Source organism: Monodelphis domestica, chromosome 7 (assembly GCF_027887165.1).
Source record: "Monodelphis domestica isolate mMonDom1 chromosome 7, mMonDom1.pri, whole genome shotgun sequence".
Classification (NCBI taxonomy): domain Eukaryota; kingdom Metazoa; phylum Chordata; class Mammalia; order Didelphimorphia; family Didelphidae; genus Monodelphis; species Monodelphis domestica.
Genome location: NC_077233.1, coordinates 93306234 through 93328104, shown reverse-complemented (window position 1 = coordinate 93328104; position 21871 = coordinate 93306234). Strand labels below are relative to the sequence as shown.

The following is a 21871-nucleotide window of genomic DNA, read 5'->3' as shown; positions in this document are numbered from 1 at the left end:
TATGGTGTACCCTCATGTGGCTTTGGAGTCCAAAGGCTGAGGCACAGTGTTTGTGGCACATGGGGCATGGGACTCCAGTTGTTAAGGGAGGTGCGGTTGTGGCCTGGTGTCGGCGTTCACGCGCAGCGGCAAGACGTCGACGTCGATCATCTTCAAAGGTGGTGGCGGCATGGTTAATGTGGGTTCGCCAGCTGCTTCTGTCAGAGGCAGTGAGTTCTAGTTGCTTTGGTGTAATGCCAGCCCACTTCAAGTTTGACTTTAGCTGATCCTTGAATCTTTTCTTTGGTCGGCCTTGTTTCCTGAGTCCAGCTGACAGTTCACCATAGAATACCTGTCTTGGTATTCTCTGTGGGTCCATGCGGATGACGTGTCCAGACCATCATAGCTGGGTTTTGAGGACCATGACTTCAATGCTGGTGGAGTTGACTCTGTCGAGGACTTCCTGATTGGTGATTCGGTCCTGCCATCGGATCCTCATGATTGACCGGAGGGAGTATTGGTGGAATTGTTCCAGCTGTTTCATGTGCTTCCGGTACAGTGTCCATGTCTCACAACTGTACAGGAGCGAGCTGAGGACCACTGCGTTATACACTTTGAGCTTCGTCACAGTGCTTACACCTCTGTGTTGGAGGACTTTGGAGCGCAGCCGCCCGAGTGCCTGGCTGGCCTTTTGGATCCTGGCATTAATCTTGTGGTCTAGGGACCCGTCGTTGGCAATGGTGCTGCCCAGGTACTTGAACGTGTTGATGTTAGAAAGCTGCATGCTGTCGATTATAATGCACGCCTGGTTCGTTGGCCTCCCTGGAGCAGGTTGGAATAGCACCTCTGTTTTGCTGAGGCTGATAGTCAGGCCAAACAGTTTTGTTGCGGTGCAGAACCTATCCACAATGGTTTGGAGATGATTTTCTTGGTGGGCCATGAGAGCACAGTCATCTGCAAAGAGAGCTTCTAGGATGAGTCTCTCTGTTGTCTTTGTTTTTGCAGTCAGGCGGCGAAGGTCAAATAGTGAGCCATCCAGTCGGTATGTGATGTAGACGCCCAGGTCTAGATCCATCATAGCATGTTGTAATACTTAGGTAAAAAATAGGTTGAATAGTACCAGAGCGAGGACACAGCCTTGTTTCATGCCATTGGAGATGTTGAAGCAATCAGAAGTCTTTCCACCAGATAGGACTTCCCCTGTCATGTCGACATGAAAGAGCTGGATCAGTTTGACGAATTTTGCTGGGCAACCGAGCTTGGGGAGGATCACCCACAATGCATCCCTGTTCACTGTGTCGAATGCCTTTGTCAGGTCTGTGAAGACAATGTAGAGACTCAGGTTCTGCTCAAGGCATTTTTCCTGCATTTGCCTCACCGTGAAGACCATGTCGATGGTGCTGTGATCTGGTCGGAAGCCACATTGTGATTCAGGCAGGTTCTGCTCTGAAACAGATGACAGGAGTCTGTTGAGTATAACACGGGCGAGGATCTTTCCGGCAGTGGAGAGTAGTGAGATGCCTTTGTGGTTGTCACAGGCTGCTCATGAGCCTTTGTTCTTGTATAGGGCTACGATGGAGGCATCTCTGAGTTCTGGGGGCATGTCTTCCTCTTCCCATATGTTGGTCAGTACTATGTGGAATGCCTGGAGCACCTTTCCATTTAAGGCCTTGTATGCCTCAGTTGGGATCCCATCTTTACCGGGTGCCTTGCCTGCACTCATTTGTTTAATGGCTTTTTGGACTTCCTCTATTGAAGGAGGGACATCAAGTTGTTCAATGGAGTGGTTTTGGGGGATCTGGTCAAGGGCGCTTTGGTCGACTGAAGAGGGTCGGTTGAGAAGCTGACTGAAGTGTTCTTTCCACCTGTTGCTGATGCCTTTTCTATCTTTTATGAGAGTGTCACCGTCAGAGGATAGCAAGGGAGTGGTGGTGGGTTTTGATGGCCCATAGACAGTCTTGAGGGCACTGAAAAATTGTTTGTAGTTTTTCATATCAGCAAACCGCTGGATTTCTTCTGCCTTTTTTTCCCCACCATCGGTCTTGCATCTTCCTGATCTCACGCTGCGCCGTGGCTTGGAGAGACTTGAATCTGTCCTTTTTAGGAGCAGAGTTTGGGTTATTTTGCCACTCCATAAAGCCTTTGTTCTTTTTGCTCAATAGGTCTTCAATAGCAGTGTTGTTCTCTTCGAACCAGTCCTGGTGGTTGCGTTGTTTTGGGCCTAGGACTGCCTTTGATGTTTCCTTCACTGCATCTCTGAACTGGTTCCATTTCTCGGTTGAGCTTCCAGTGAGTGGTCCCTTGGCAGACAGCTTGTTGTCCAGGCAGGACTGGAATGTTTGCAAATAAGATGGATCTCTAAGATGACTCACTTTGTAAAATGTGCGAACTGTCTGGGCATGTTTTGGATGGCTAGGTGCAATGCGCATTTGAAGAGTCGCTCTAACCAATCAGTGGTCTGTCCAGCATTCAGCTCCTCTCATGGCTCTGGTGATCTTTACATCCTGGATGTCTCGCTGGCGTACAATGATGTAGTCAATGAGATGCCACTGCTTTGATCTTGGGTGTATCCACGTTGTTTTATATTTGTTCGCCATTCTGAACACAGTGTTCGTGATGGTGAGTTCGAACTCTGAGCATTTGCTGAGTAGCAGTAGGCTCTCCTATGATGAACAAGTAAGTAATCCTACTCAAATCCCCTGTTCATCTATAGAAGAAATATCCCTTCATCTTCTCCAGCAAGAAAATCCCCCATTCTCCCAAGAAGCCCCACAGGCACCTATAAGTATGTCCTACTCCTACTCCCTATCACCCAAATCCCCAACCTTAGGGGGTAATAAGGGTGGAATTGGCCTTACCCACATATTAGCAACACCACGCTAGAGTTAACTGATAGGAATGCCTTGTGTCTTAAATGAGGAGGGGCAGGGAAGTGTTTAGTAATCCAGGGACACAGGGAAATGATACTTTTCCTGGACAAATATGGTGCTTCCTCCAACCAGAAAGAAGTTCTGGCTCTAAGAGGAAGGACACTGATGTTCTATCTCTTCTCCTTCCCAGTTGATCCAAGAATGTGGGTATAAGAAGCCAGATACCTACCTGAGATTTGGAGTGTCCATCTGGAACTATGTTTCTGCAGGGACAGATCAGGCTAAACTGCTACAATGGTTTAGGCCCTGGGAGACAGGACCAAAGACAGCAGAGCTAATGAAGAATTCATTTGGACCGCCAGTCAGTTTCTGCTTTCCCTAATAATCAGACAGATCCAGGAAGCAAAAACCTGCATCCCATCCAAACAATCAGTCTAGCCTCAAATCCAAAGATCTGCCTCCTGTCCTCTGCAGCATTCAGCCAGGATCCACTTTAGATTAGATGAAAATATACCTCTCAACTTTGAACACCTACTCACCTCAATTCTCAATCCCATTCAGAGGTCTAACCCCATGCCAGCTCTCTCCCTGGCATCTTGGACAAGTTACCCCTTCTTGGAGGGTCTTCCTTAACTTCTCTCTCAATTCAACACCTCCTGTCTAGCAGAAGTTTGAGAATAATGAGATGTTACTTTTTAAAGTACTGTGTCTTTGATGGATTTTTAGCAAAGCTGTTGATAAAATATCTCATTGTAGAGAAGATGAAGGATGAGGAAAAGATGATGATATATTTTCAGAACTGGCTGGACAACAAGACACTCAAGGTTTATTGGGTAATGGTTCAATGTTGGCTTGGCATGAAGTCTCTAAGAGTGTCCAACTGATCTGTGCTGGCCTTCTATTTTTTTAATAAAAAAAATGTTTTTTCAAACAAAGTCTGCTTTTTTTCCCCTCCCACCTCCACTCATTCATTGAGAAAGCAAGAAAAATAAAAACCTTGTTATGAACATGTGTAGAGAAACAAAGTAAATTTAAATGTCTTAATTGGCCTTCTCAGCCCATCATCTCTCTATCTGAAAATGAGTGGCATATTTCATTGTGAGTTTTGTGGAACTGTGGTTAGTTACTATAAGATTTAGAATTGGTTTGACTAAATATAAGAATTAAAATAATTGAATTGTGTTTGCTGTTTATAAAAATAATTAACTTCTCCAGTCAAAATGACTCTCAGCAGCTTTTATTTGTAACAAGGTAGAGATATTAAAGTGGGAAATGTAGGAAAGAGGTAGAAAAAAATTTCCCAGCTACAAATACCCTAAATCCTAATCCTAAAGCTTCCAGACACGAATGTGGATCCAAAATTGAGCCCCACCAGAATCCAAAGTCCTAATTAGGAAGCTGAAATCCACCCACAGAGAACCTTCAGTGCACACATGGCTAAGACCACCAAGAATCTCACCAGAGCTCACACTATAGAGAGTGCACCACCAAAGTGTCAACCAAGAGAGGATATCCTCCCCAAAGAAGCAAGGAAGGAATCACTCAATCGTCTTGGTCTCACTCACCTTTTATAGTCCTTTCTCTACATCACTTCCTCTCTCCCACTTCATGGGAACTTATCACAGCCTCCCAATTGGCCGAGCACTGCCCAAGGGGTGGGGTGTGGGGAGGGGACAATGCTTGTGGCCTTTCTAGTAAGTGACTTGTGAATTCTCTTACCTAGTGGCCTACCAAGTGCTAAGTAGGAGCGCTTCAAGTTCTTAATTGACTAAATTAAAGGTTGCTGATTGATTAAATTAAAAATAAACAAAGAGAGTTTGAATTCTCTTTCACAGTTACTGTGTTCAGAGTTCCAAAGAACTTCAAAGTTGATTGTCTTTACAGTATTGTTATTGTATGAATTCTTTACCAGGTTCTGTTCGCTTCACTTTATATCAGTTCATAAAAGCCTTCCCAAGGTTTCTGTGAAACCTTTCCCTTTTCATCATTTTTTGCAGCACTATATTTCCTTCACATTTATATACTTGTTTAGCCATTCCCCAACTGATGGTCAGTCCCTCAGTTTCAAATTCAGTCATCTCAAAAAGAATTACTCTAATGACACATCTATAACTCAGTGGAATTGCTTGACAGCTCAGGAAGAGGGGAAGGGAAGAACATGAATCATATAACCATGGAAAAAATATTCTAAATAAATTAATTTTAAAAATAATTGCTCTAAATAGTTTGTACATTTGAATCCTTTCCCTCCTTCTTTGATATCTTTCCCTCTTCTTTGATAGGTCTATACCTAGTAGTAGTATACTTCTAGAGTCAAAAGATAGGCAAAGTTTACTTTGCACACTTCCAAATCACTTTCCAGAATGGTTGGGTCAGTGTAAAACTATGCAAAGAGTACATTAGTTGGAGCAGCCAGGAAGCACAGCTGATAAAATGCCAGGACTGGAATTAAGAGGTCCTGGGTTCAAATTTGACCTCAAATATTTCCTAGCTGTGTGGCTCTGGACAAGCCACTTAACCCCAATTGCCTAGCTTTTGCTGCAATTCTGTGTTAAAATTGATATTAAGACAGACAGTAATATTTTAAGAATGAAACAAAAAGTTTATTAGTAGAGCTGTTAACTCACACACTCTCCAGAATATGTCATTTTCCTTTTTTTGGTCAACTTTGACCATCTAATGGACATGAGGTAGAACCTCAGAGTTGTTTTATTTTGCATTCTCTCATTATAAGTGATCTAAAAAATTTTTTACATATGCATATGGCTATTGATAGGTTTAATTTCTTCCTCTGAAAACTTCCTGTTCATGTCCTTTTGGCTACATTGGAGATTTCAGGGAATTTCCCCTCAGGTAAGATTTGGACCTCCCTCTTTCCTTCTGTCCATTTGTCTCTGCCTCTCCCTCCCTCCCTATATAACACTGGCCCCATCAATGAATTCCAAATGTAGAATCAGTTGTCATTTTTCAATCATGTCTGACTCTCAGTGACTCCATTTGGATTTTCTTGGCAATGCTATTGAAGTGTTTTACCATTTCCTTCTACAGCTCATTTTATAGATGAGGAAATAGAAGCAAACTGGGTTCCATGACTTGCCCAGGGTCACCCCACTAGTAATTATCTAAGGTCAGATTTGACCTCATGAAGATGAGCTTTCCTGACTCCGAGCCCTATGCTCTGTCCACTGGAAAATGTCAAGTAGCTGCTGGATAAAACTATGTCTCCACCTAGGCCAGGTCAGACAAATTGAAAACGCTGGAAAAATAGATAGGATAGATAAAAGCAATAGCAGGGCGGTGCTGTCATGGGGAGGCCTCTCTCTCCACAGGACAGGCCTTGTCCCTTCCCTTGAACTTTATTCTAGGTTGGAATGAGTACCAGGCCTCATTTTGGCCAATTGGTGCCTCTGAATGGACCCCATTTCCAGCATTGCAGCCAATCCACAGTTTGTCTCTTTATCATGTGGTTAGCAGACTGGAAACACTTAGAGAATGTCTGCACATGCTCCAGATCTCCAAGTTGGGCACTTCCATTATACATCATCAGGCTTTCCTGAGGCAGGCTCCCCAGTCACCTCCATGTTGGGATTGCATCAGTGTTCTGCACATGCTCATACCTAAACTCCCTCTCTCCTCTCCATCCTACTCAGTCCTAGAGCTTAGCACTAAGCACTTAGTAAGATGCTGGTGGTTGTTCTCAGTTGCCACTGTTCATCCTCTGCACTACTGAGTTTTCTTTTAGCTATGCGGTTCTTGGAAAGACCTGCTCTCTGTACTTGACTTTAGATCTGATTACACTCAGCTCAGTGTCAAAATATATTTGCCCAAAAGATTTTCTGATTATTTTGGTCAGTAGATTGGAGGAAGAGAATAAAGAGCAAGCCAGGCTTATCAGAGGAGCTACCCTGAAGAATGGGCTCCTTTTGTCAGTGTCAGGTCACTTGGTAACGGTGTTCACACAAAGGCTGGTTCCCTGGTTCCCGGGGGGAGTGTTTATGGGCAGCAAAAATAAAAACGACAGAAAGTTGGCCAGTTCCACTGAAAAAGCTCAGCCCCAAAGAAGAGGTGGGAGGATGCTCTTCTGTCACCTCTTTGCAGGGGGTGGGTGATGGGTGTGTTCAGAACACTCCATATCCGGTCTGAATTGGCTGGTCTATTAGCAACTTTTGCAGAAATATGTGTTCTTTCTTTTTATTCTTTGCAAAAACAAAGGCTTTCTGAGAGGCTATCTCAGGGAATGTCCGGGAGGTAAAAACAACAAAAAAAACCCGCATATACTTAAAGAGAAAAAAAAATCACTCTTCCCTGATGCATAATAAGGAAACCGACCTCCCTCCATTTTTTCTTTAAAACTAATTTTATTTTTCAATAATAAAGCATTTCCTTTCTTTCCTCCTACCTGTCCCCCATTAAAACACAACACCCCCTGCATTCTCCCTAAGATCCCCCACCCCACTCCCGTAATCAATGTGCATAGTGGAGCAAAACAATTTTCCCCGTTCCTTTGCAGAAATGTATGTCTCTGCAGTTGCGGCAGCTGCAGCAGCAGAGGCGGCAGCAGACATCAAGCAGGAGCCCCAGCAACAGCCCCAGAAGCCCTAGCAGCCCCAACAGCAGCAGCAGCCGCAGCAGCCGCAGCCCCGGCAACAACCCCAGCCCCGGCAGCATCCGCAGCCCCCGCAACAACCTCAGTCCCGCCTGCTGCCGCAGCCCCAGTAGTCCCAACCTCGGGGACGGCAGCAGCAACAGCGGCCCCGACAGCACAGTTGTCTCCAGCGGCAGCAGCGGCTCCCAGGCTGGAGGCCCAGGGCCGCGATCTCTGCCGGAGAAGGAGAGCCCAGGCCCCGGGAGCCGAGGTCCAGCGGGGCCTTAGGACCCCAAGGAACTACTGGGCAGGCTAGGGCACGCGGAGCCCGAGGCCCGCAGCGGCCCGAGAGCGGCGACCCCGGCTGCGCAGCGGCCTAGCACGGGTCGCGGCAGGCGGGGGGCCTCCGGAGGAGGCCGCGAGCCCTCCAGCGCGCGCCCCCCCACCCAGCCGAGCCCGCAGGCGCGCGAGCAGTGCAGCCCCCTCCCCTCCCCCGCTCGCAGAGGAGCCGAGTGGAGCCGAGCCCGCCGAGCTCCGGAACAGCAGAGGCAGAGGCGGCGGCGGCGTCAGCAGCGTCCGTCCCGGGCCCTCCGCGGACCAGGGCAGCGGCGCGGGGGGATGGACCATTGCGGCCCCGGAGGGGAGCTCCTGGCGGCCATCGGCGAGCGGTGCCTGGGGCCAGACGAGGAGGCTCACGTGAAGGCGCCTCTAGGGAGCGGCAGCGGCGGCGGCGGCGGCGGCGGCGGCGGCAGCAGCGGCAGCGGCGGTGGCGAGATGGGCGTGTCCGCCCACTTGCAGTCATCCAAGGCCGGCACGACCCGGTTCTTCCGCAGCAACACGCACAGCTCGGTGGTGCTGCGGGGCTTCGACCAGCTGCGCGGAGAGGGCTTGCTGTGCGACGTGAGCCTGGTGCCGGGCGACGGCGATGATGCGTTCCCGGTGCACCGGGCCATGATGGCCTCGGCCAGCGACTACTTCAAGGCCATGTTCACGGGGGGCATGAAAGAGCAAGATCTGAAGTGCATCAAGCTGCACGGCGTGAACAAGGTGGGCCTGAAGAAGATCATCGACTTCATCTACACGGCCAAGCTGTCGCTGACCATGGACAACCTGCAGGACACTCTGGAGGCGGCCAGCTTCCTGCAGGTGCTGCCGGCCCTGGACTTCTGCAAGGTCTTCCTCATCTCGGGCGTGTCCCTAGAGAACTGTGTGGAGGTGGGGCGGCTGGCCAACACGTACAACCTGACGGAGGTGGACAAGTACGTGAACAACTTCATCCTGCGCAACTTCCCGGCGCTGCTGCACAGCGGCGAGTTCGAGAAGCTGCCCTTCGAGCGGCTGGCGGCGGCGCTGGCCAGCAACAGCCTCAAGCACTGTGGCGAGCTGGAGCTCTTCAAGGCCGCGTGCCGCTGGCTGCGCCACGAGGAGCCGCGCATGGAGCTGGCGCCCAAGCTCATGAAGAACATCCGCTTCCCGCTCATGTCGCCCCAGGACCTCATCAACTACGTGCAGACGGTGGACTTCATGCGCGCCGACAACACCTGCGTCAACCTGCTGCTGGAGGCCAGCAACTACCAGATGATGCCCTACATGCAGCCCGTCATGCAGTCGGAGCGCACCGCCATCCGCTCGGACAGCACGCACCTGGTCACGTTGGGCGGCGTGCTGAGGCAGCAGCTGGTGGTCAGCAAGGAGCTGAGGATGTACGACGAGAAGGCCAACGAGTGGAAGGCGCTGGCCCCCATGGACGCCCCGCGCTACCAGCACGGCATCGCCGTCATCGGAAACTTCCTCTACGTGGTGGGGGGCCAGAGCAACTACGACACCAAAGGCAAGACGGCCGTGGACACGGTCTTCCGCTTCGACCCGCGCTCCAACAAGTGGATCCAGGTGGCGCCCCTCAATGAGAAGCGCACCTTCTTCCACCTGAGCGCCCTCAAGGGCCACCTGTACGCCGTGGGGGGCCGCAACGCGGCCGGAGAGCTGGCCACCGTGGAATGCTACAGCCCCCGCATGAACGAGTGGAGCTACGTGGCCAAGATGAGCGAGCCCCACTATGGCCACGCGGGCACCGTGTACGGAGGCCTCATGTATATTTCGGGGGGAATCACTCATGACACTTTCCAGAAGGAGCTCATGTGCTTTGACCCGGACACGGACAAATGGACCCAGAAGGCGCCCATGACCACGGTCAGGGGGCTGCACTGCATGTGTACTGTGGGAGAGAAGCTTTACGTCATCGGGGGCAACCACTTCCGAGGAACCAGTGATTACGACGATGTGCTCAGCTGCGAGTACTACCTGCCTGCCCTCGACCAGTGGACTCCCATCGCTGCCATGTTAAGAGGCCAGAGCGATGTGGGCGTGGCCGTGTTCGAGGATAAGATCTATGTGGTGGGAGGCTACTCCTGGAATAACCGCTGTATGGTGGAGATAGTGCAGAAATACGATCCAGAGAAGGATGAGTGGCACAAGGTTTTTGACCTGCCCGAATCTCTAGGGGGTATCCGGGCTTGTACCCTGACAATTTTTCCACCAGAGGAAAATACGGGGTCCCCTTCCCGAGAGTCCCCTCTCTCTGCCCCTTAAACCCGGGCCCTGGAGCCACTCGATGTGGTCCTTCTCTGGATCTGGGTCTGGGGGTGCCCCTCTTTATCGTTGTCCTTGTTCTCAGTAGCTCTTAGTTAGCCTTAGCTTACAGTGACTGAAAATGATGTCATTTGTGATATTTGTGTGTTGTAGGTGCTTCTCTGTGGTTAACAAAAGCATCCTGAACAGCTTTAGAGCTGAATGTTTAACCAGTGAAAAAGCCAGGTATTGTGTCTCCCAGATGTTTCATTCCTGCTCATCCCGACTTGGTGTGGCTGTGTGTTGGGTGGGAGGCCTCCAGCTGGCCAGCTTATAGGAGGAAGCCCCACTGGTCCCCTTGCCAGAGGGATGTCCTTTGTTCTGTGTGCTCCAGGGGGAGGGGGGGGAATTTCCCTTTTTGTTTTGTGACTGCAAGTTGTTGAGAGGAGGCAGTCTCAGATGAGCTGCTTCCCTCTGTTCTTGGAGTGTTTTGGCCATCTCTCTCAGCCCACCTGACTAAGTGAGATACATTCCAAATGCAGGAAATTGCTTAGACCAGAAAAAAGTCATTGCATAAATAGTGATGTCATTTTAAAAGGCCAGGCCTTATCTCTCTGCCTAGAATTTGCCATCATTGGTATCCTTGTTTTGGGTTTATTCATTTTCTCATTTAGGCACATACAAGAGAATTAGTAAGTTTTAAAATTTAACAGTAACAACAAATATGAATTTTAAAAAAACCTCTTCCAACATTTTTTATTTTTACTTTTATTAATTGACAGAGGATTGATTATTTCTGAATTTAGGGGGTTAGGGACAAGAAGCAGCTCCAGTTTTAGGCCCATTGTTTCTTGGGTCCCAGTGAATTTTCCCTGTTCTCCTTGGCTATTGATGTAACATTACATAGGTCATGTCCTCTCCAGAGTTGCTGTTAATAAGGTTACTTAGCACAAGATGCACCTTCATCCAGAAAGTGTCTTTGTTTCAGTGACTCAGATTTCCATATTTTATCTTTTGTTCAATAAAACTTTAACAGAAAAAAATGTATGTTTCATTCTGCAGCTTGAGTTTGTCACTTCTCTTTCAGGACTCATATAGCCTGCTACATCCTCCATCCTCTGCAATCATTTGTATTGATAAGTGTCAATGAGCCTTTTTTAAGTTATTTGTCTTTACATTGCTGTATGGTATGAATTTTCTCCTGGTTCTGCTCACTTCACTGCATATCAGTTCATACATATATGCCCAGGTTTCTCTGACAGTGTCTTTTTCATCATCTCTTACAGTATTCCATTACATTCATATACCATAATTTTTTCAGCTGTTCCACAACTGAGGGTAACTTCCTTAGTTTCCAGTTCTTTGCTACTATCACTAAGTGTTGCAGGAAGTATAATTTTTTGTACCTGTGGGTCCTTTTCCTTTTTTCTTTATTCTCCTTGAAATATAGATCTAGTAGAAGTATGATGGTTAAAGGGATGCTTGATTTAGGTACCTTGGGGGCATAGTTCCCAACTGATTTCCAGAAGAGCTAGATCAGTTCAGCTTTACCATATACTGCACTAATGTGCCTATTTTCCCAAAGTATCTTCAACATTTGTCATTTTTCTTTTTTGCCATATAGGCCAACCTATGAAGTGTGAAGGAGAACCCCAGAGTTTCTTTAGTTTGTGTTTAGTCAGATATTAGCAATTCTGAGCTTTTTTTTCCTCACGTGACTATTTCTTCCCTTGAGAACTGCCCTGTTACATCCTTTGACCATAAATTGATAATTTATGAATTTAGGAATGGCTCTTATTTTTATAAATTTGAATCCATTTCTTATATATCTTTGAAATGAGATCTTTATCAGAGGAAATTCCTATAAAGATTTTTTCCCAGATAATTATTTCCCTTCTAGTCTTAGGTAGCTTGGTATTGATTATACAATAACTTTTAAATACAATCAGAATTTCTATTTTATCTTCTCTATCCCTTGTTCGGTCAAAAACTGTTCCCCTATCCATAGATGAGGAAAAACAATTGCTTCCATGTTCTTTTGGTTGGGTTTGTTTTTTTTTTAATGATATTTCTTTTATTTCTAAGTCATATGTAAATTTGGAACTAATCCCAGTGTATGTTATAAAATGTTGTTCTAAATTTAATTCTGCCAGGCTATCCAATTTTCCCCAGCACTTTTTGTTCATTGGTAATTCCTCACCAATGTATCTGGCTCTTTTGAGTTCACTATACACTAAATTACCAGGTTTCTTTAATTTTGTATACTTTGAACCTAATACAGTCTACTGATTCACCTCTATTTTTTTAACCAACACCATTGTTTGAATGATTCCCCTCCTTACCATTTTTTCTTTTTCTTTCTTTTTTTTAAAATACTTATATTTCATCTTGGAATCAATATTGTGTATTGGTTCCAAAGCAGAAGATGGATGAGGCTAGGCAATTAGGGTTAAGTGACTTGCCCAGGATCACACAGCTAGGAAGTGTCTGAGGTCAAATTTGAACTGAGGACCTTCTGTCTCTAGGCCTGGTTTTCAATACACTGAGTCACCTAGCTGCTGCCCCCTTACTATTCGTTTTCCTTATTTTCCTTAATATTCTAGACTTTTTGTTTCTCCAGATGAATTCCATTAAATTTTTTTTAGATCTATGAAGTAATTCTTTGGTACTTTTATTGCTATAGCACTAAACAAGTAATTTAGATAACATTGTCATTTTCCCTGTTATTGGCTTGGTTTAACCATGAGCAATGGGTATTTTCTCTAATTGTTAAAGTCTGTCTCTACTTCCTTAAAATAATATTTTGTAGTCATATTCATATAGTTCCATGTGTATTTTAGTAGGTAGACTAGCAAGTATTTTATAAATTTAAGTAGTTGTTTTAAAAAGAATTTCTCCTTATCCCTGCCTGCTGAATTTTGTTGGTAATATACTGAAATGTTGATCATTTATGTGGATTGATTTTTCATGGTACTTTGTTGAAATTATTGTTTACATTAATTTTTTAAGTTAATTCTCTAGGGTTCTCCAAGTAAATCAATATATTATGTGTAAAAAAGTGATCATTCTGCATTTTCTTTGCTTGTGTTTATTTCTTCTATTTCTCTTTCGTGAAGCAAAACTATATTGCTGCAGTGGTGGAAAGTTGTTTTAATCCATGATCTTGATCCGTTTTCCTCAAATTATTTTTTAAAAGATTATTCTCCTATTCCAGGTGTCCATTGGGAACACAATTACCATGGTCAAGTGGCTTAAGTTTTTATATCTTTTCTGTGCCAAATAGCTGAAGATGGGGTAAGGAAGGTTATAGAAGTGGCCATGGAAAGAAAAGAATTGGCCCACTGCTTCTGTAAGGCCTGTGGAGAGACTGACAAGGGGTAATAAGGGGAAAATGTACAACACTTTGCATAGGGATGTCCCATATGAGGAACACTTGTTTTAAATTTTCAACAAATCATATTCCCCAGGATTAGAGATTAAGAGCATTTAGGGATCATAAGGACTATTGTACAACACTAAAACTTTCAGAACCTTTTTAGCGTAACTACTTTTCTCATAAGTCTACCTGTGTTAGAGTAACTGCTTCCTACAGCTTCTATCTGTGAAGTTGTACCCAAGAATAAGGTTTTCAATTTGCCTTAGATAAATTCAGTCTTACTAAATGTAGACCAATGGTCTAGCCTATCAAGATCTTTTTGGATTCTGGCTGTGTTGCCCAGTGTGTTTGCTCTATCCCTCCCAGGTTTGTTTCATCTTCAGTATGGACAAGCACACCTTGTGTACGTTTTTATCCAAGCCATTGGAACACAGAGGACCAACATAGATCACAAGGACACTTCACCAGACTTCTTACCAAGCTAATATTGAACACTTCAGAAGCACAATGTGATTGCTTTGTCATCTCTGAAAATTATCATTTAGTTCATATCCCCTTCTTTTTCACAAGAATAACACAAGGTATTTTGTCAACAGCTTTACCAAAAATCTACCAAAGACACAGTATTTTCAAAAGTAATATCCCTAAGAGGCAGCAAGGTGACTCAGTGGATTGAGACCCAGGCTCAAAAGATAGAAAGTTCTGGGTTCAAGTCTGCCCCAGACACTTCCTAGCTATGTGACCCTGGGCAAGTCACTTAAGCCACATTGCCTAGCCCTTGTCATTATTCTGCTTTGGTACCAATATACAATATTGATTCTAAGATGGAAGGTAAGGTTAAAAAAAGTAATATCTCTTTATTGTCAAACTTCAAATAGAAAAAAAATGAGTAAGGGGCTATAGAGAGTATTGCATAGAAGGTATTAATTTAAAAGAGAAGGTAAGAGAGGTTCCCCCTCAAGGGTGAGTGACTTATCCAACGTGTCATAGGTAGTGAGGGAATGAGCCAACACAGGGTTAGACCCCTGGGTGGGGCTGGAGGTAGAAGTGAGAAGGTACATGAATGAGTGTTAGAGAGTTGGAGATGTGACTTCCCCTGGCTTGAGGATGTGTCCTGGCTGAATGCTTCAAAGGACTGATGATAGATCTTTGTTTGGGGAGCTGGAGAACCACCTGGAAAGGAGGGATGCTCCTAACCTACTAACAGGCTCCTGCTTCCAGTTCTGTCTGGTTGCCAAGGGAAGCAGAAATTGATCAGTGGTCCAGCTGAACTCATCAGCCACTGTACAGAGTCCTCTCAGTGCCTAAACTACTATTTTACTAGGTTAGCCTGGGCTGGCCTTGCAGGAACATAGTTCCAGATGGACACTGAATGTCAAATAAGTTCTCGAGGTTCCATAAAAAGCTGGAGGTCCTGGGTTCAAATCTGTCTTCAGAAAATTTCTAACTCTGACTCTGGGCAAGTCACTTAACTTCCATTGCCTAGCCATTAGCATTCTTTTGCTCGGGAATGGATACTTATCAATTTTAAGACAGAAGGTTGTTGGTTTGTTTGTTTTTTAATAGCCTATGAAAGAGTTTCACCAAAGACTGAGAATTCTATGAAGACAGGACTTTTGTCTTAGATGTACGTTTTTCATCTGCCCTACCCTCAGGACTCTGCATAGAGTAGACTCTGAATAGAAACTGAAGTTGGGGGGGGGGGGGAGGTGACTACTCAGTTGGAAGGAGTGGAAGGAGGTTAAAAAGATACCCCTGCCCTTTTTCAACCAAAAGTTCAATCTAGCCAATTTGGGGGTCTAATTGCTTTGAAGAACTTTGTTATGTTTGAGAGTAAAGGAGTAGACGCAGTACTCCTTGCCACGTGAGAATTCTCTGTCTAGTCCCTAAGACATCAGTATCTCAAAGTACAGATGGATGCATTTTGGAAAAAGTGGATAGTTCAAAATAGGCCCCTTGGAAGAGGGGTTTGTATTTCTTTCTGAAAGGAAACAGCAAAGGCTGAAGCCCCTCAGAATGGGAGGAGGAGCCCACCACTGGCTCCTTCTGGGCATAACCTTGCATTCCATTTTAGCTGATTTGAAGTGGTTTCAAATGGATCTTGGGCTTGCCAACTATGCCCAATAGTACCCTAAGCCTTAGCTATGGGACTTGCTTACAGATATGGGAGTGATTTAGGGTGATAGGACTAAAAGTTGGAAGGGATTTTAGAGATCCTCTTGTTTTGGAATTGAGATTGCTCTGATTTGCCCCAAGGTCACACCGGTAAATGGGAAAGTAAGGAGTTTGGATTCTTCTAGGTCAAAATTCAGAAGAATCTTCATGCTACATCAGACTTCCTGCCTGGCTAGTTAGCCTGGTCTTGGGGCCAGGAAGATCAGCAAGAGTCTGGGGGACACACCAGAGGCCTAGCAGCAGGCCAAGTCAGAAGAGTCCAGGCTATTTTCAGACTAGACATAGAGAAGGTAGTCAGGGAGGGTTTGCTATAAGTTTGAACATCTCAAGTTTGAGGGGCTGGTGGGATGGCCATCCAGAGAGATGCTCCCATCAAGCAGAAAGATATTCAAGATTTTTTTTCAGAGGAGAAGGTAAGACTAGAGATTTAGATTTAGGAGGCATCCTAATGGTAGAAAAATAAAAGAAGAGCTTGACGCTAGAAAAGAAGGCCCTCCCAGAACAGGAGCTGAGGGGGAAGGGAGGGTTACCCAGATGTGGGGACTGAGACAAGATAATAAAATGTTGGGGATGTGAGGGATTCCACCATGGAGAAGGCAGTTTTGCAATGGCCACTTTGAGGGTGAGGGGTGCAAATGTTCAAGCTCTGTAGAGTGGATCATTTTGAAAATCTAAGGTTTGCACCACACTCTGGGTAACTGAGGAAGAATGTCCAAGAAGTCAATAGTGCCTAACTGTGTGTGAGTCAAGGTGAAGTCAGACAGTGTCCACAAACCAGGGTGGTGGGTGCATGAGAATTATCATCAACCCCCTCTTACAGGCAAGGAAACCAAATTCCTGAGGAGGGACACAACTTTCTGAACTGCCTTAGAAAGGTAATATGATTAGGGCTTAAAGGACCCAAGGACAGTAGGCTATGGGGACTCAAGGTGACTGAGGGCTGTTGTCGTATGTGGGAAGGTTTGGGGGAGGAGGGGAGAATCCCCAAGGGCTAAGGGGACCACAAAAGCAGGGAGCAGGATGATTCATTTTGATTGAGGAGAAACTAAGTGGTGTGAGCAGCTTCTGATCCATCTTTGGGCTTGTTTGCCTGCCTCCCCCACTCCACACCCACACATGCCTGATAGACATTGAAGCAGCTTAGATCATAGAGTTTAGTGTTAGAAGACATTTATTATTGTACCATTTTTTAGCAAAAACAAAACAATATCCTTAAAGGTGATTGTGGTCTCAAAGTCACATAACTGAGTCAAAGTAGCAGAATAGAGTAAGGTCTTCTATACTAAACTGACTCCCTATAGGATCTTGGGGGGCATGTAAGGGACATGGTCTAAGACATCCTCTACCCAATTTTCCTTCTCTCCCCATCCTAGATTCCTAGCTTCATCTCTCAGTCACTTTTCTTCCACTCTCAGGCTCACTATCCCAACACTCATCACAACCAAGCTCTTGACTGGTATATTCTTGATGACAACTTTGCACCTTGGGTTTAGATTTTTCCCCCAGAATTCTTTTTTATGATGCTAGATCTTTAGGGATCTCCAAGTTCCTTCTCAGGTATTCAGCCTTAGCTCTTTAGCTCTCACCTTCAATATATTGATTTAAATGAATTCATCTAAGTCCCTCAGCCAACCCTTTAATATTATTGTTGGAGAAGGATTTCAGAGCCCAGAACCCACCCTTCAGACTGTGTTCGTACTTATTTGGTGCTAACTCAAGGACAAAGTTGATCAGAGTGAATCCTAAGGTTCCTAAGCCTATTCTGGCCTGAAAGATATGAATTCCCTTGTCAGGGTGACAGGAGTGACCAAGAAATGGGGACAGAAGGGAAGTTGAACTTTCATTCAGGGAGTTGAGGAGAATTGTGTTTCACTTTAGCCAGGAAATGGGCTGAACATTTCATGGACTCAGGAAATTGGGTTCTTCCTTGTTTGAAGAGGTACAGAGAAATACAGGAATCTAGGTTTTTCCTCCTCTCTTCTCCAGCTCTGGAAACAAGACTTACTGCTTTTCTTTTTTCCAGAGGTTGTGAGATCTCTGATACATATTTGGTAATAACTCTGAGGCAAAGACTTTGCTTTCTTCCTCTTCTGTCTCCTAGTAATAAAGTGTTTTTTGGCATTTGGGCAGAGCTTGGATCTCCTCTTGTAACTTTATTCTTTCAGTTACCTAACATTTATAAAATACCTACTATGTGCCAGGGACTGCATTAAGTACTAAGGACATACACACACAAAAAAGCAAAAAAAGCAGTCCCTAACCTCAAGGTACTCCCAGTCTAACAGAGGAGAAAACATGCAAACGACTAGGTACAAACAGGGGCAGCTAAGTAGCACAGTGGATAGAGTGCCAGCTCTGGAATCAGGACATCCTGGGTTCAAATCTGTCCTCAGACATTTACTTACTAGATGTATGACCATGGACAAGTCACTTAACTCTGCCTAGACCTTACCTAACTCTCTTAGAATTAATAATGACAGAAAGTAGGGTTTTAAAAAACAAGATAAAGACAAGATAAACTAAGGGAGGAAGGCACTAGGATTAAGGAGGATTGGGAAAGGCTTCTTGTAGAAGGTAAATGAGACTTGAAGGAAGCCAGGGAAGCTCAGAGGGAGGACAAAAGGAAGTGCTACAGGAATGGAGAGCCAGTGATAAAGTAGAGGAAATGGAGTGTCTTCTGTGTTTTAGGAATAGCAAGGAAGCCAGTATCACTGGATCAGAATCCACAGAGGGGAGTAAGAAGAAAGGAAGGTGGATTGGAGTGGGAAGGGAGTCAAGGCAGAAAGACCAATCAGAAGAGGATTGCAATACTCCAGGCATGGAGGAATTAAGGGTGATTCCAGTGTCAAAGAAAAGAAGGTAGTGGTGTAATTAGACATGTTATGAAGGTAGACATGACCATTCTTAACCATTGACTAGATATGAGGAGTTAAAGTCAGTAAGAGAGCAATGCCTAGATTGCAAGCCTGGTTAATCAGGAGAATTGTGGTGGCTTCAACAACTAGAGAAAAGTTAGGAAGTGGGGAGAGTTTGAGAGAGAACACATTCGGTTTTAAACATTAAGTTTAAGGTTGCTTATGGGACATCCAATCAGAGATGTCTAAAAATATAAGATTAATTCTTATTATATATATATATATATTAATATAATATATTATATATAATGTATATTAATTCTACTTAGCTATCATTCCAATGTTCAAATACAACTGTCCTTTGGTCTCTAATTTTTTTTAAACCCTTACCTTCTACTGTCTGCCCTTTAATCCAGCCATACCACTGCTGGGTTTATAACTCAAAGAGATCACAGGGAAAAAGACTTGTACAAGAATATTCATAGCTGCACTCTTTGGGGTGGCCAAAAACTGGAAAACGAGGGGATGCCCTTCAATTGGGGAATGGCTGAACAAACTGTGGTATATGTTGGTGATGGAATACTATTGTGCTCAAAGGAATAATGAACTGGAGGAATTCCATGTGAACTGGAACAACCTCCAGGAAGTGATGCAGAGCGAGAGGAGCGGAACCAGGAGAACATCATACACAGAGACTGACACACTGTGGTACAATCAAACGTAATGGACTTCTCTACTAGCAGCAATGCAGTGATCCAGGACAATTCTGAAGGACTGAAAAAAAAATGCTATCCACATCCAGAGGAAGAACTGTGGGAAAAAAACTGCCTGATCATATGCGTCTATGGGGATATGATTTGGGATGTAGACTCTAAATGATCACCTCACCCTGGTGCAAATATCAATAATATAGAAATAGGTCTTGATCAATGATACATGTAAAACCCAGTGGAATTGTGCATTGGCTATGAGAGGGGAGAACATAAATCATATAATCATGTAAAAATATTCTAAATTAATTAAATAAAAAATTTCAGTTAAAAAAAAAAAAACCTTACCTTCTGTCCTAGAATCAATAATGTGTATTGGTTCTAAGGCAGAAGAATGGTAAGGGCTAAGTAATGGGGGTCAAATGACTTACCCACAGTCACACAGCTAGAAAGTGTCTAAGGCCAAATTCGAACCCAGGATCTACCATATCTGGGCCTGGGTCTCAATCTACTGAGCCACCCAGCTGCTTCCTTTGGTCTCTAATTTAATTTAACAAGCATTAAGTCCTCCTCCATGTGCTAAACACTGAGGATACAGAAACAAAAATTAAATTTGTCCCTGCCCTCAAGTAGATTACATTTTCCAGAATAGCTTTTAGAAACTTCCATGGATAAGAGCCAGCATTTATATAGCACTTTAAGGTTTGCAAAGCACCTTAGAAATATTATTTCACTTTATCCTGTGAGAAACATATTATTATTCCCATTTTACAGGTAAAGAATCTATGGCAGACCCAAGTTAAGGACCTTGTCCCAGGCTTAGAGGTAGTGTCTTGAATGCAGATTTGAACTCAGGTCTCCCTGACTCCAGACCCAGTGTTCTATCCATTGTGCCCACCTCACTATAGAACAAAAATAGTGGAAAGAATTCGTGGTAACATGTTCACGAACTTAAAGGATCTATGGATACATGTTGGGGGAGATTAGAGGAGACAAAATTGAAGCTAAAGAATATGTGAAGGCTTTGGGGGAAGAGATGGCTTTTGAAGCAAGGAAGCAGGATGTGTAGCCAAATGACTGATCAATTCACTGAACACTGTATTTTTCTTGGGTATAACCCTTTATTTTCAAAATTTCAAAGGTGAAAATAGAAAAGCCTCAGAATCACATTTTCAGTACCTCAAAGATCATTTTGTAAAAGTCCCTTGTTGGAGAGAAAGGGAAACTGAGGTCTGGGAAGGGGAAATGATGAAGTCGAGGTCACAAAGTCATTAATGGGCTGAGATGGCCAATACAGGACTGGACTTTGGAGGGGATTGGGTAGGAACTAATCAAGTGTCAAAGATCAGTCTTCTCCTGGCCTGCAAGTGTGGCCTGGGTGAGTCTATAGGTGACAAGGAGGCAGGTCTTTGTTTTGAAGGCTGCAGGTCCACCTGGTTGGAAGAGTCCATCAATCTGCTTGCGGAGGAAAGCAGAAACTCACCTACCACCCAGCTGAATTCTTCCTCAGCTGCTGTCCTTGGTCTTGTCTCCCAGGGCCTAAACCACTGCACAAGGTCAGCCTGGACTGGCCCTACAGGGACATAGTTCCAGATGGACACTCCAAAACTCAAAAAGGTATCCAGCTTCTTGTTCTCGGAATCTTGGGCCACCTGGGAAGAGAAGAAAATTAATTAAAATTTAATTAATTAAATAAATATAATAAATAAATAAATGGAATTAATAAAAAATTAAGTCTAAGGACTTCCTCCTGATGAGAGAAAGTACCATGTTTGTCCTGAAAAAGTGTCCTCTCTCTGAGCCCTAAGAGTGCTCCCCCACCCTCCAAGTCAAATGATGGGATTCCTATCAATACTTCTGGGAGGATGATGGTAATACATGGGGAAAGCCACCTGCCCATGGAAATTCACTTTTTTTTTTTTAAACCCTTACCTTTCATTTCAGAATCAATACTGTGTATTGGTTCTGAAACAGAACAGTGGTAAGGGCTAGGCTATGGGGGTTAAGTGACTTATGTAGGGTCATACAGCTAGGAAGGTCAGATTTTAACCCAGGACCCTCCAATCTCTAGGCTGGGCTCTCAATCCACTGAGCCACCCAGTTGTCCTCTGTTGAGGACTATTGAGACAGAGCAAGTAGAGTGGAGATTTGGGTGGTGGGGAGTTAGGTGAAATATCCTTACCTGAGCAAGGAAATGCCTATTGGAGTCTCTTGGAGAAATTTCATTAGCATTTTCCTCCTGGAGAAGATAAATACATGGTTCCTCTGTGGATGGATAGAGCAGAATGAGAACAGAATGAAGAAAGGGACTTGTTGAGGTTCCCCTCTAAAAAAAGCAGGATAAGAAAGGGTCCCAATAGAAACAGCAGACTGTAAACTCAATGTAGGCTTTTGTCTTAGAGAACATTTTATGTTTTCCAGGCTCCCGGTCCCTAAATTCTATCTCCCAACTCATTCATTTCTTCCTTCCTTCCTTTACGCCCTCCTCTGCACTGATTAGATTCTTAATACAAACCTGATATTTTTTTTTACTCCTTTGTGGGAGTGTAGTTAAATAAACAGGTTATATCTCAGTTCAGGGATACAGATACCTCTGGCCTTCTTCGCCCCTTCAATATTTTTTTTAACATTAATTTATTTGTTTGTTGCTTAACCTAAAATTCTCAGGTATCTGCCCCAGCCTTACACCATAGAAGTCATCACCTAACCAAAAAAAAATATATATATATATATATATATATATATATATATAA

The 21871-nt window shown here is 44.4% G+C and overlaps 1 protein-coding gene across 1 annotated transcript; it reads left to right on the top strand.

The window, feature by feature from the left end:
• The first annotated feature begins 7458 nt into the window (after positions 1-7458).
• LOC100027066 (kelch-like protein 9) lies at positions 7459-13060 on the top strand. The gene has a single exon (XM_016424368.2). It carries the CDS (start codon positions 8053-8055, stop codon positions 10021-10023), a length of 1971 nt encoding a protein of 656 aa, XP_016279854.2. The 5' UTR covers positions 7459-8052; the 3' UTR covers positions 10024-13060.
• The last annotated feature ends 8811 nt before the right edge of the window (positions 13061-21871 follow it).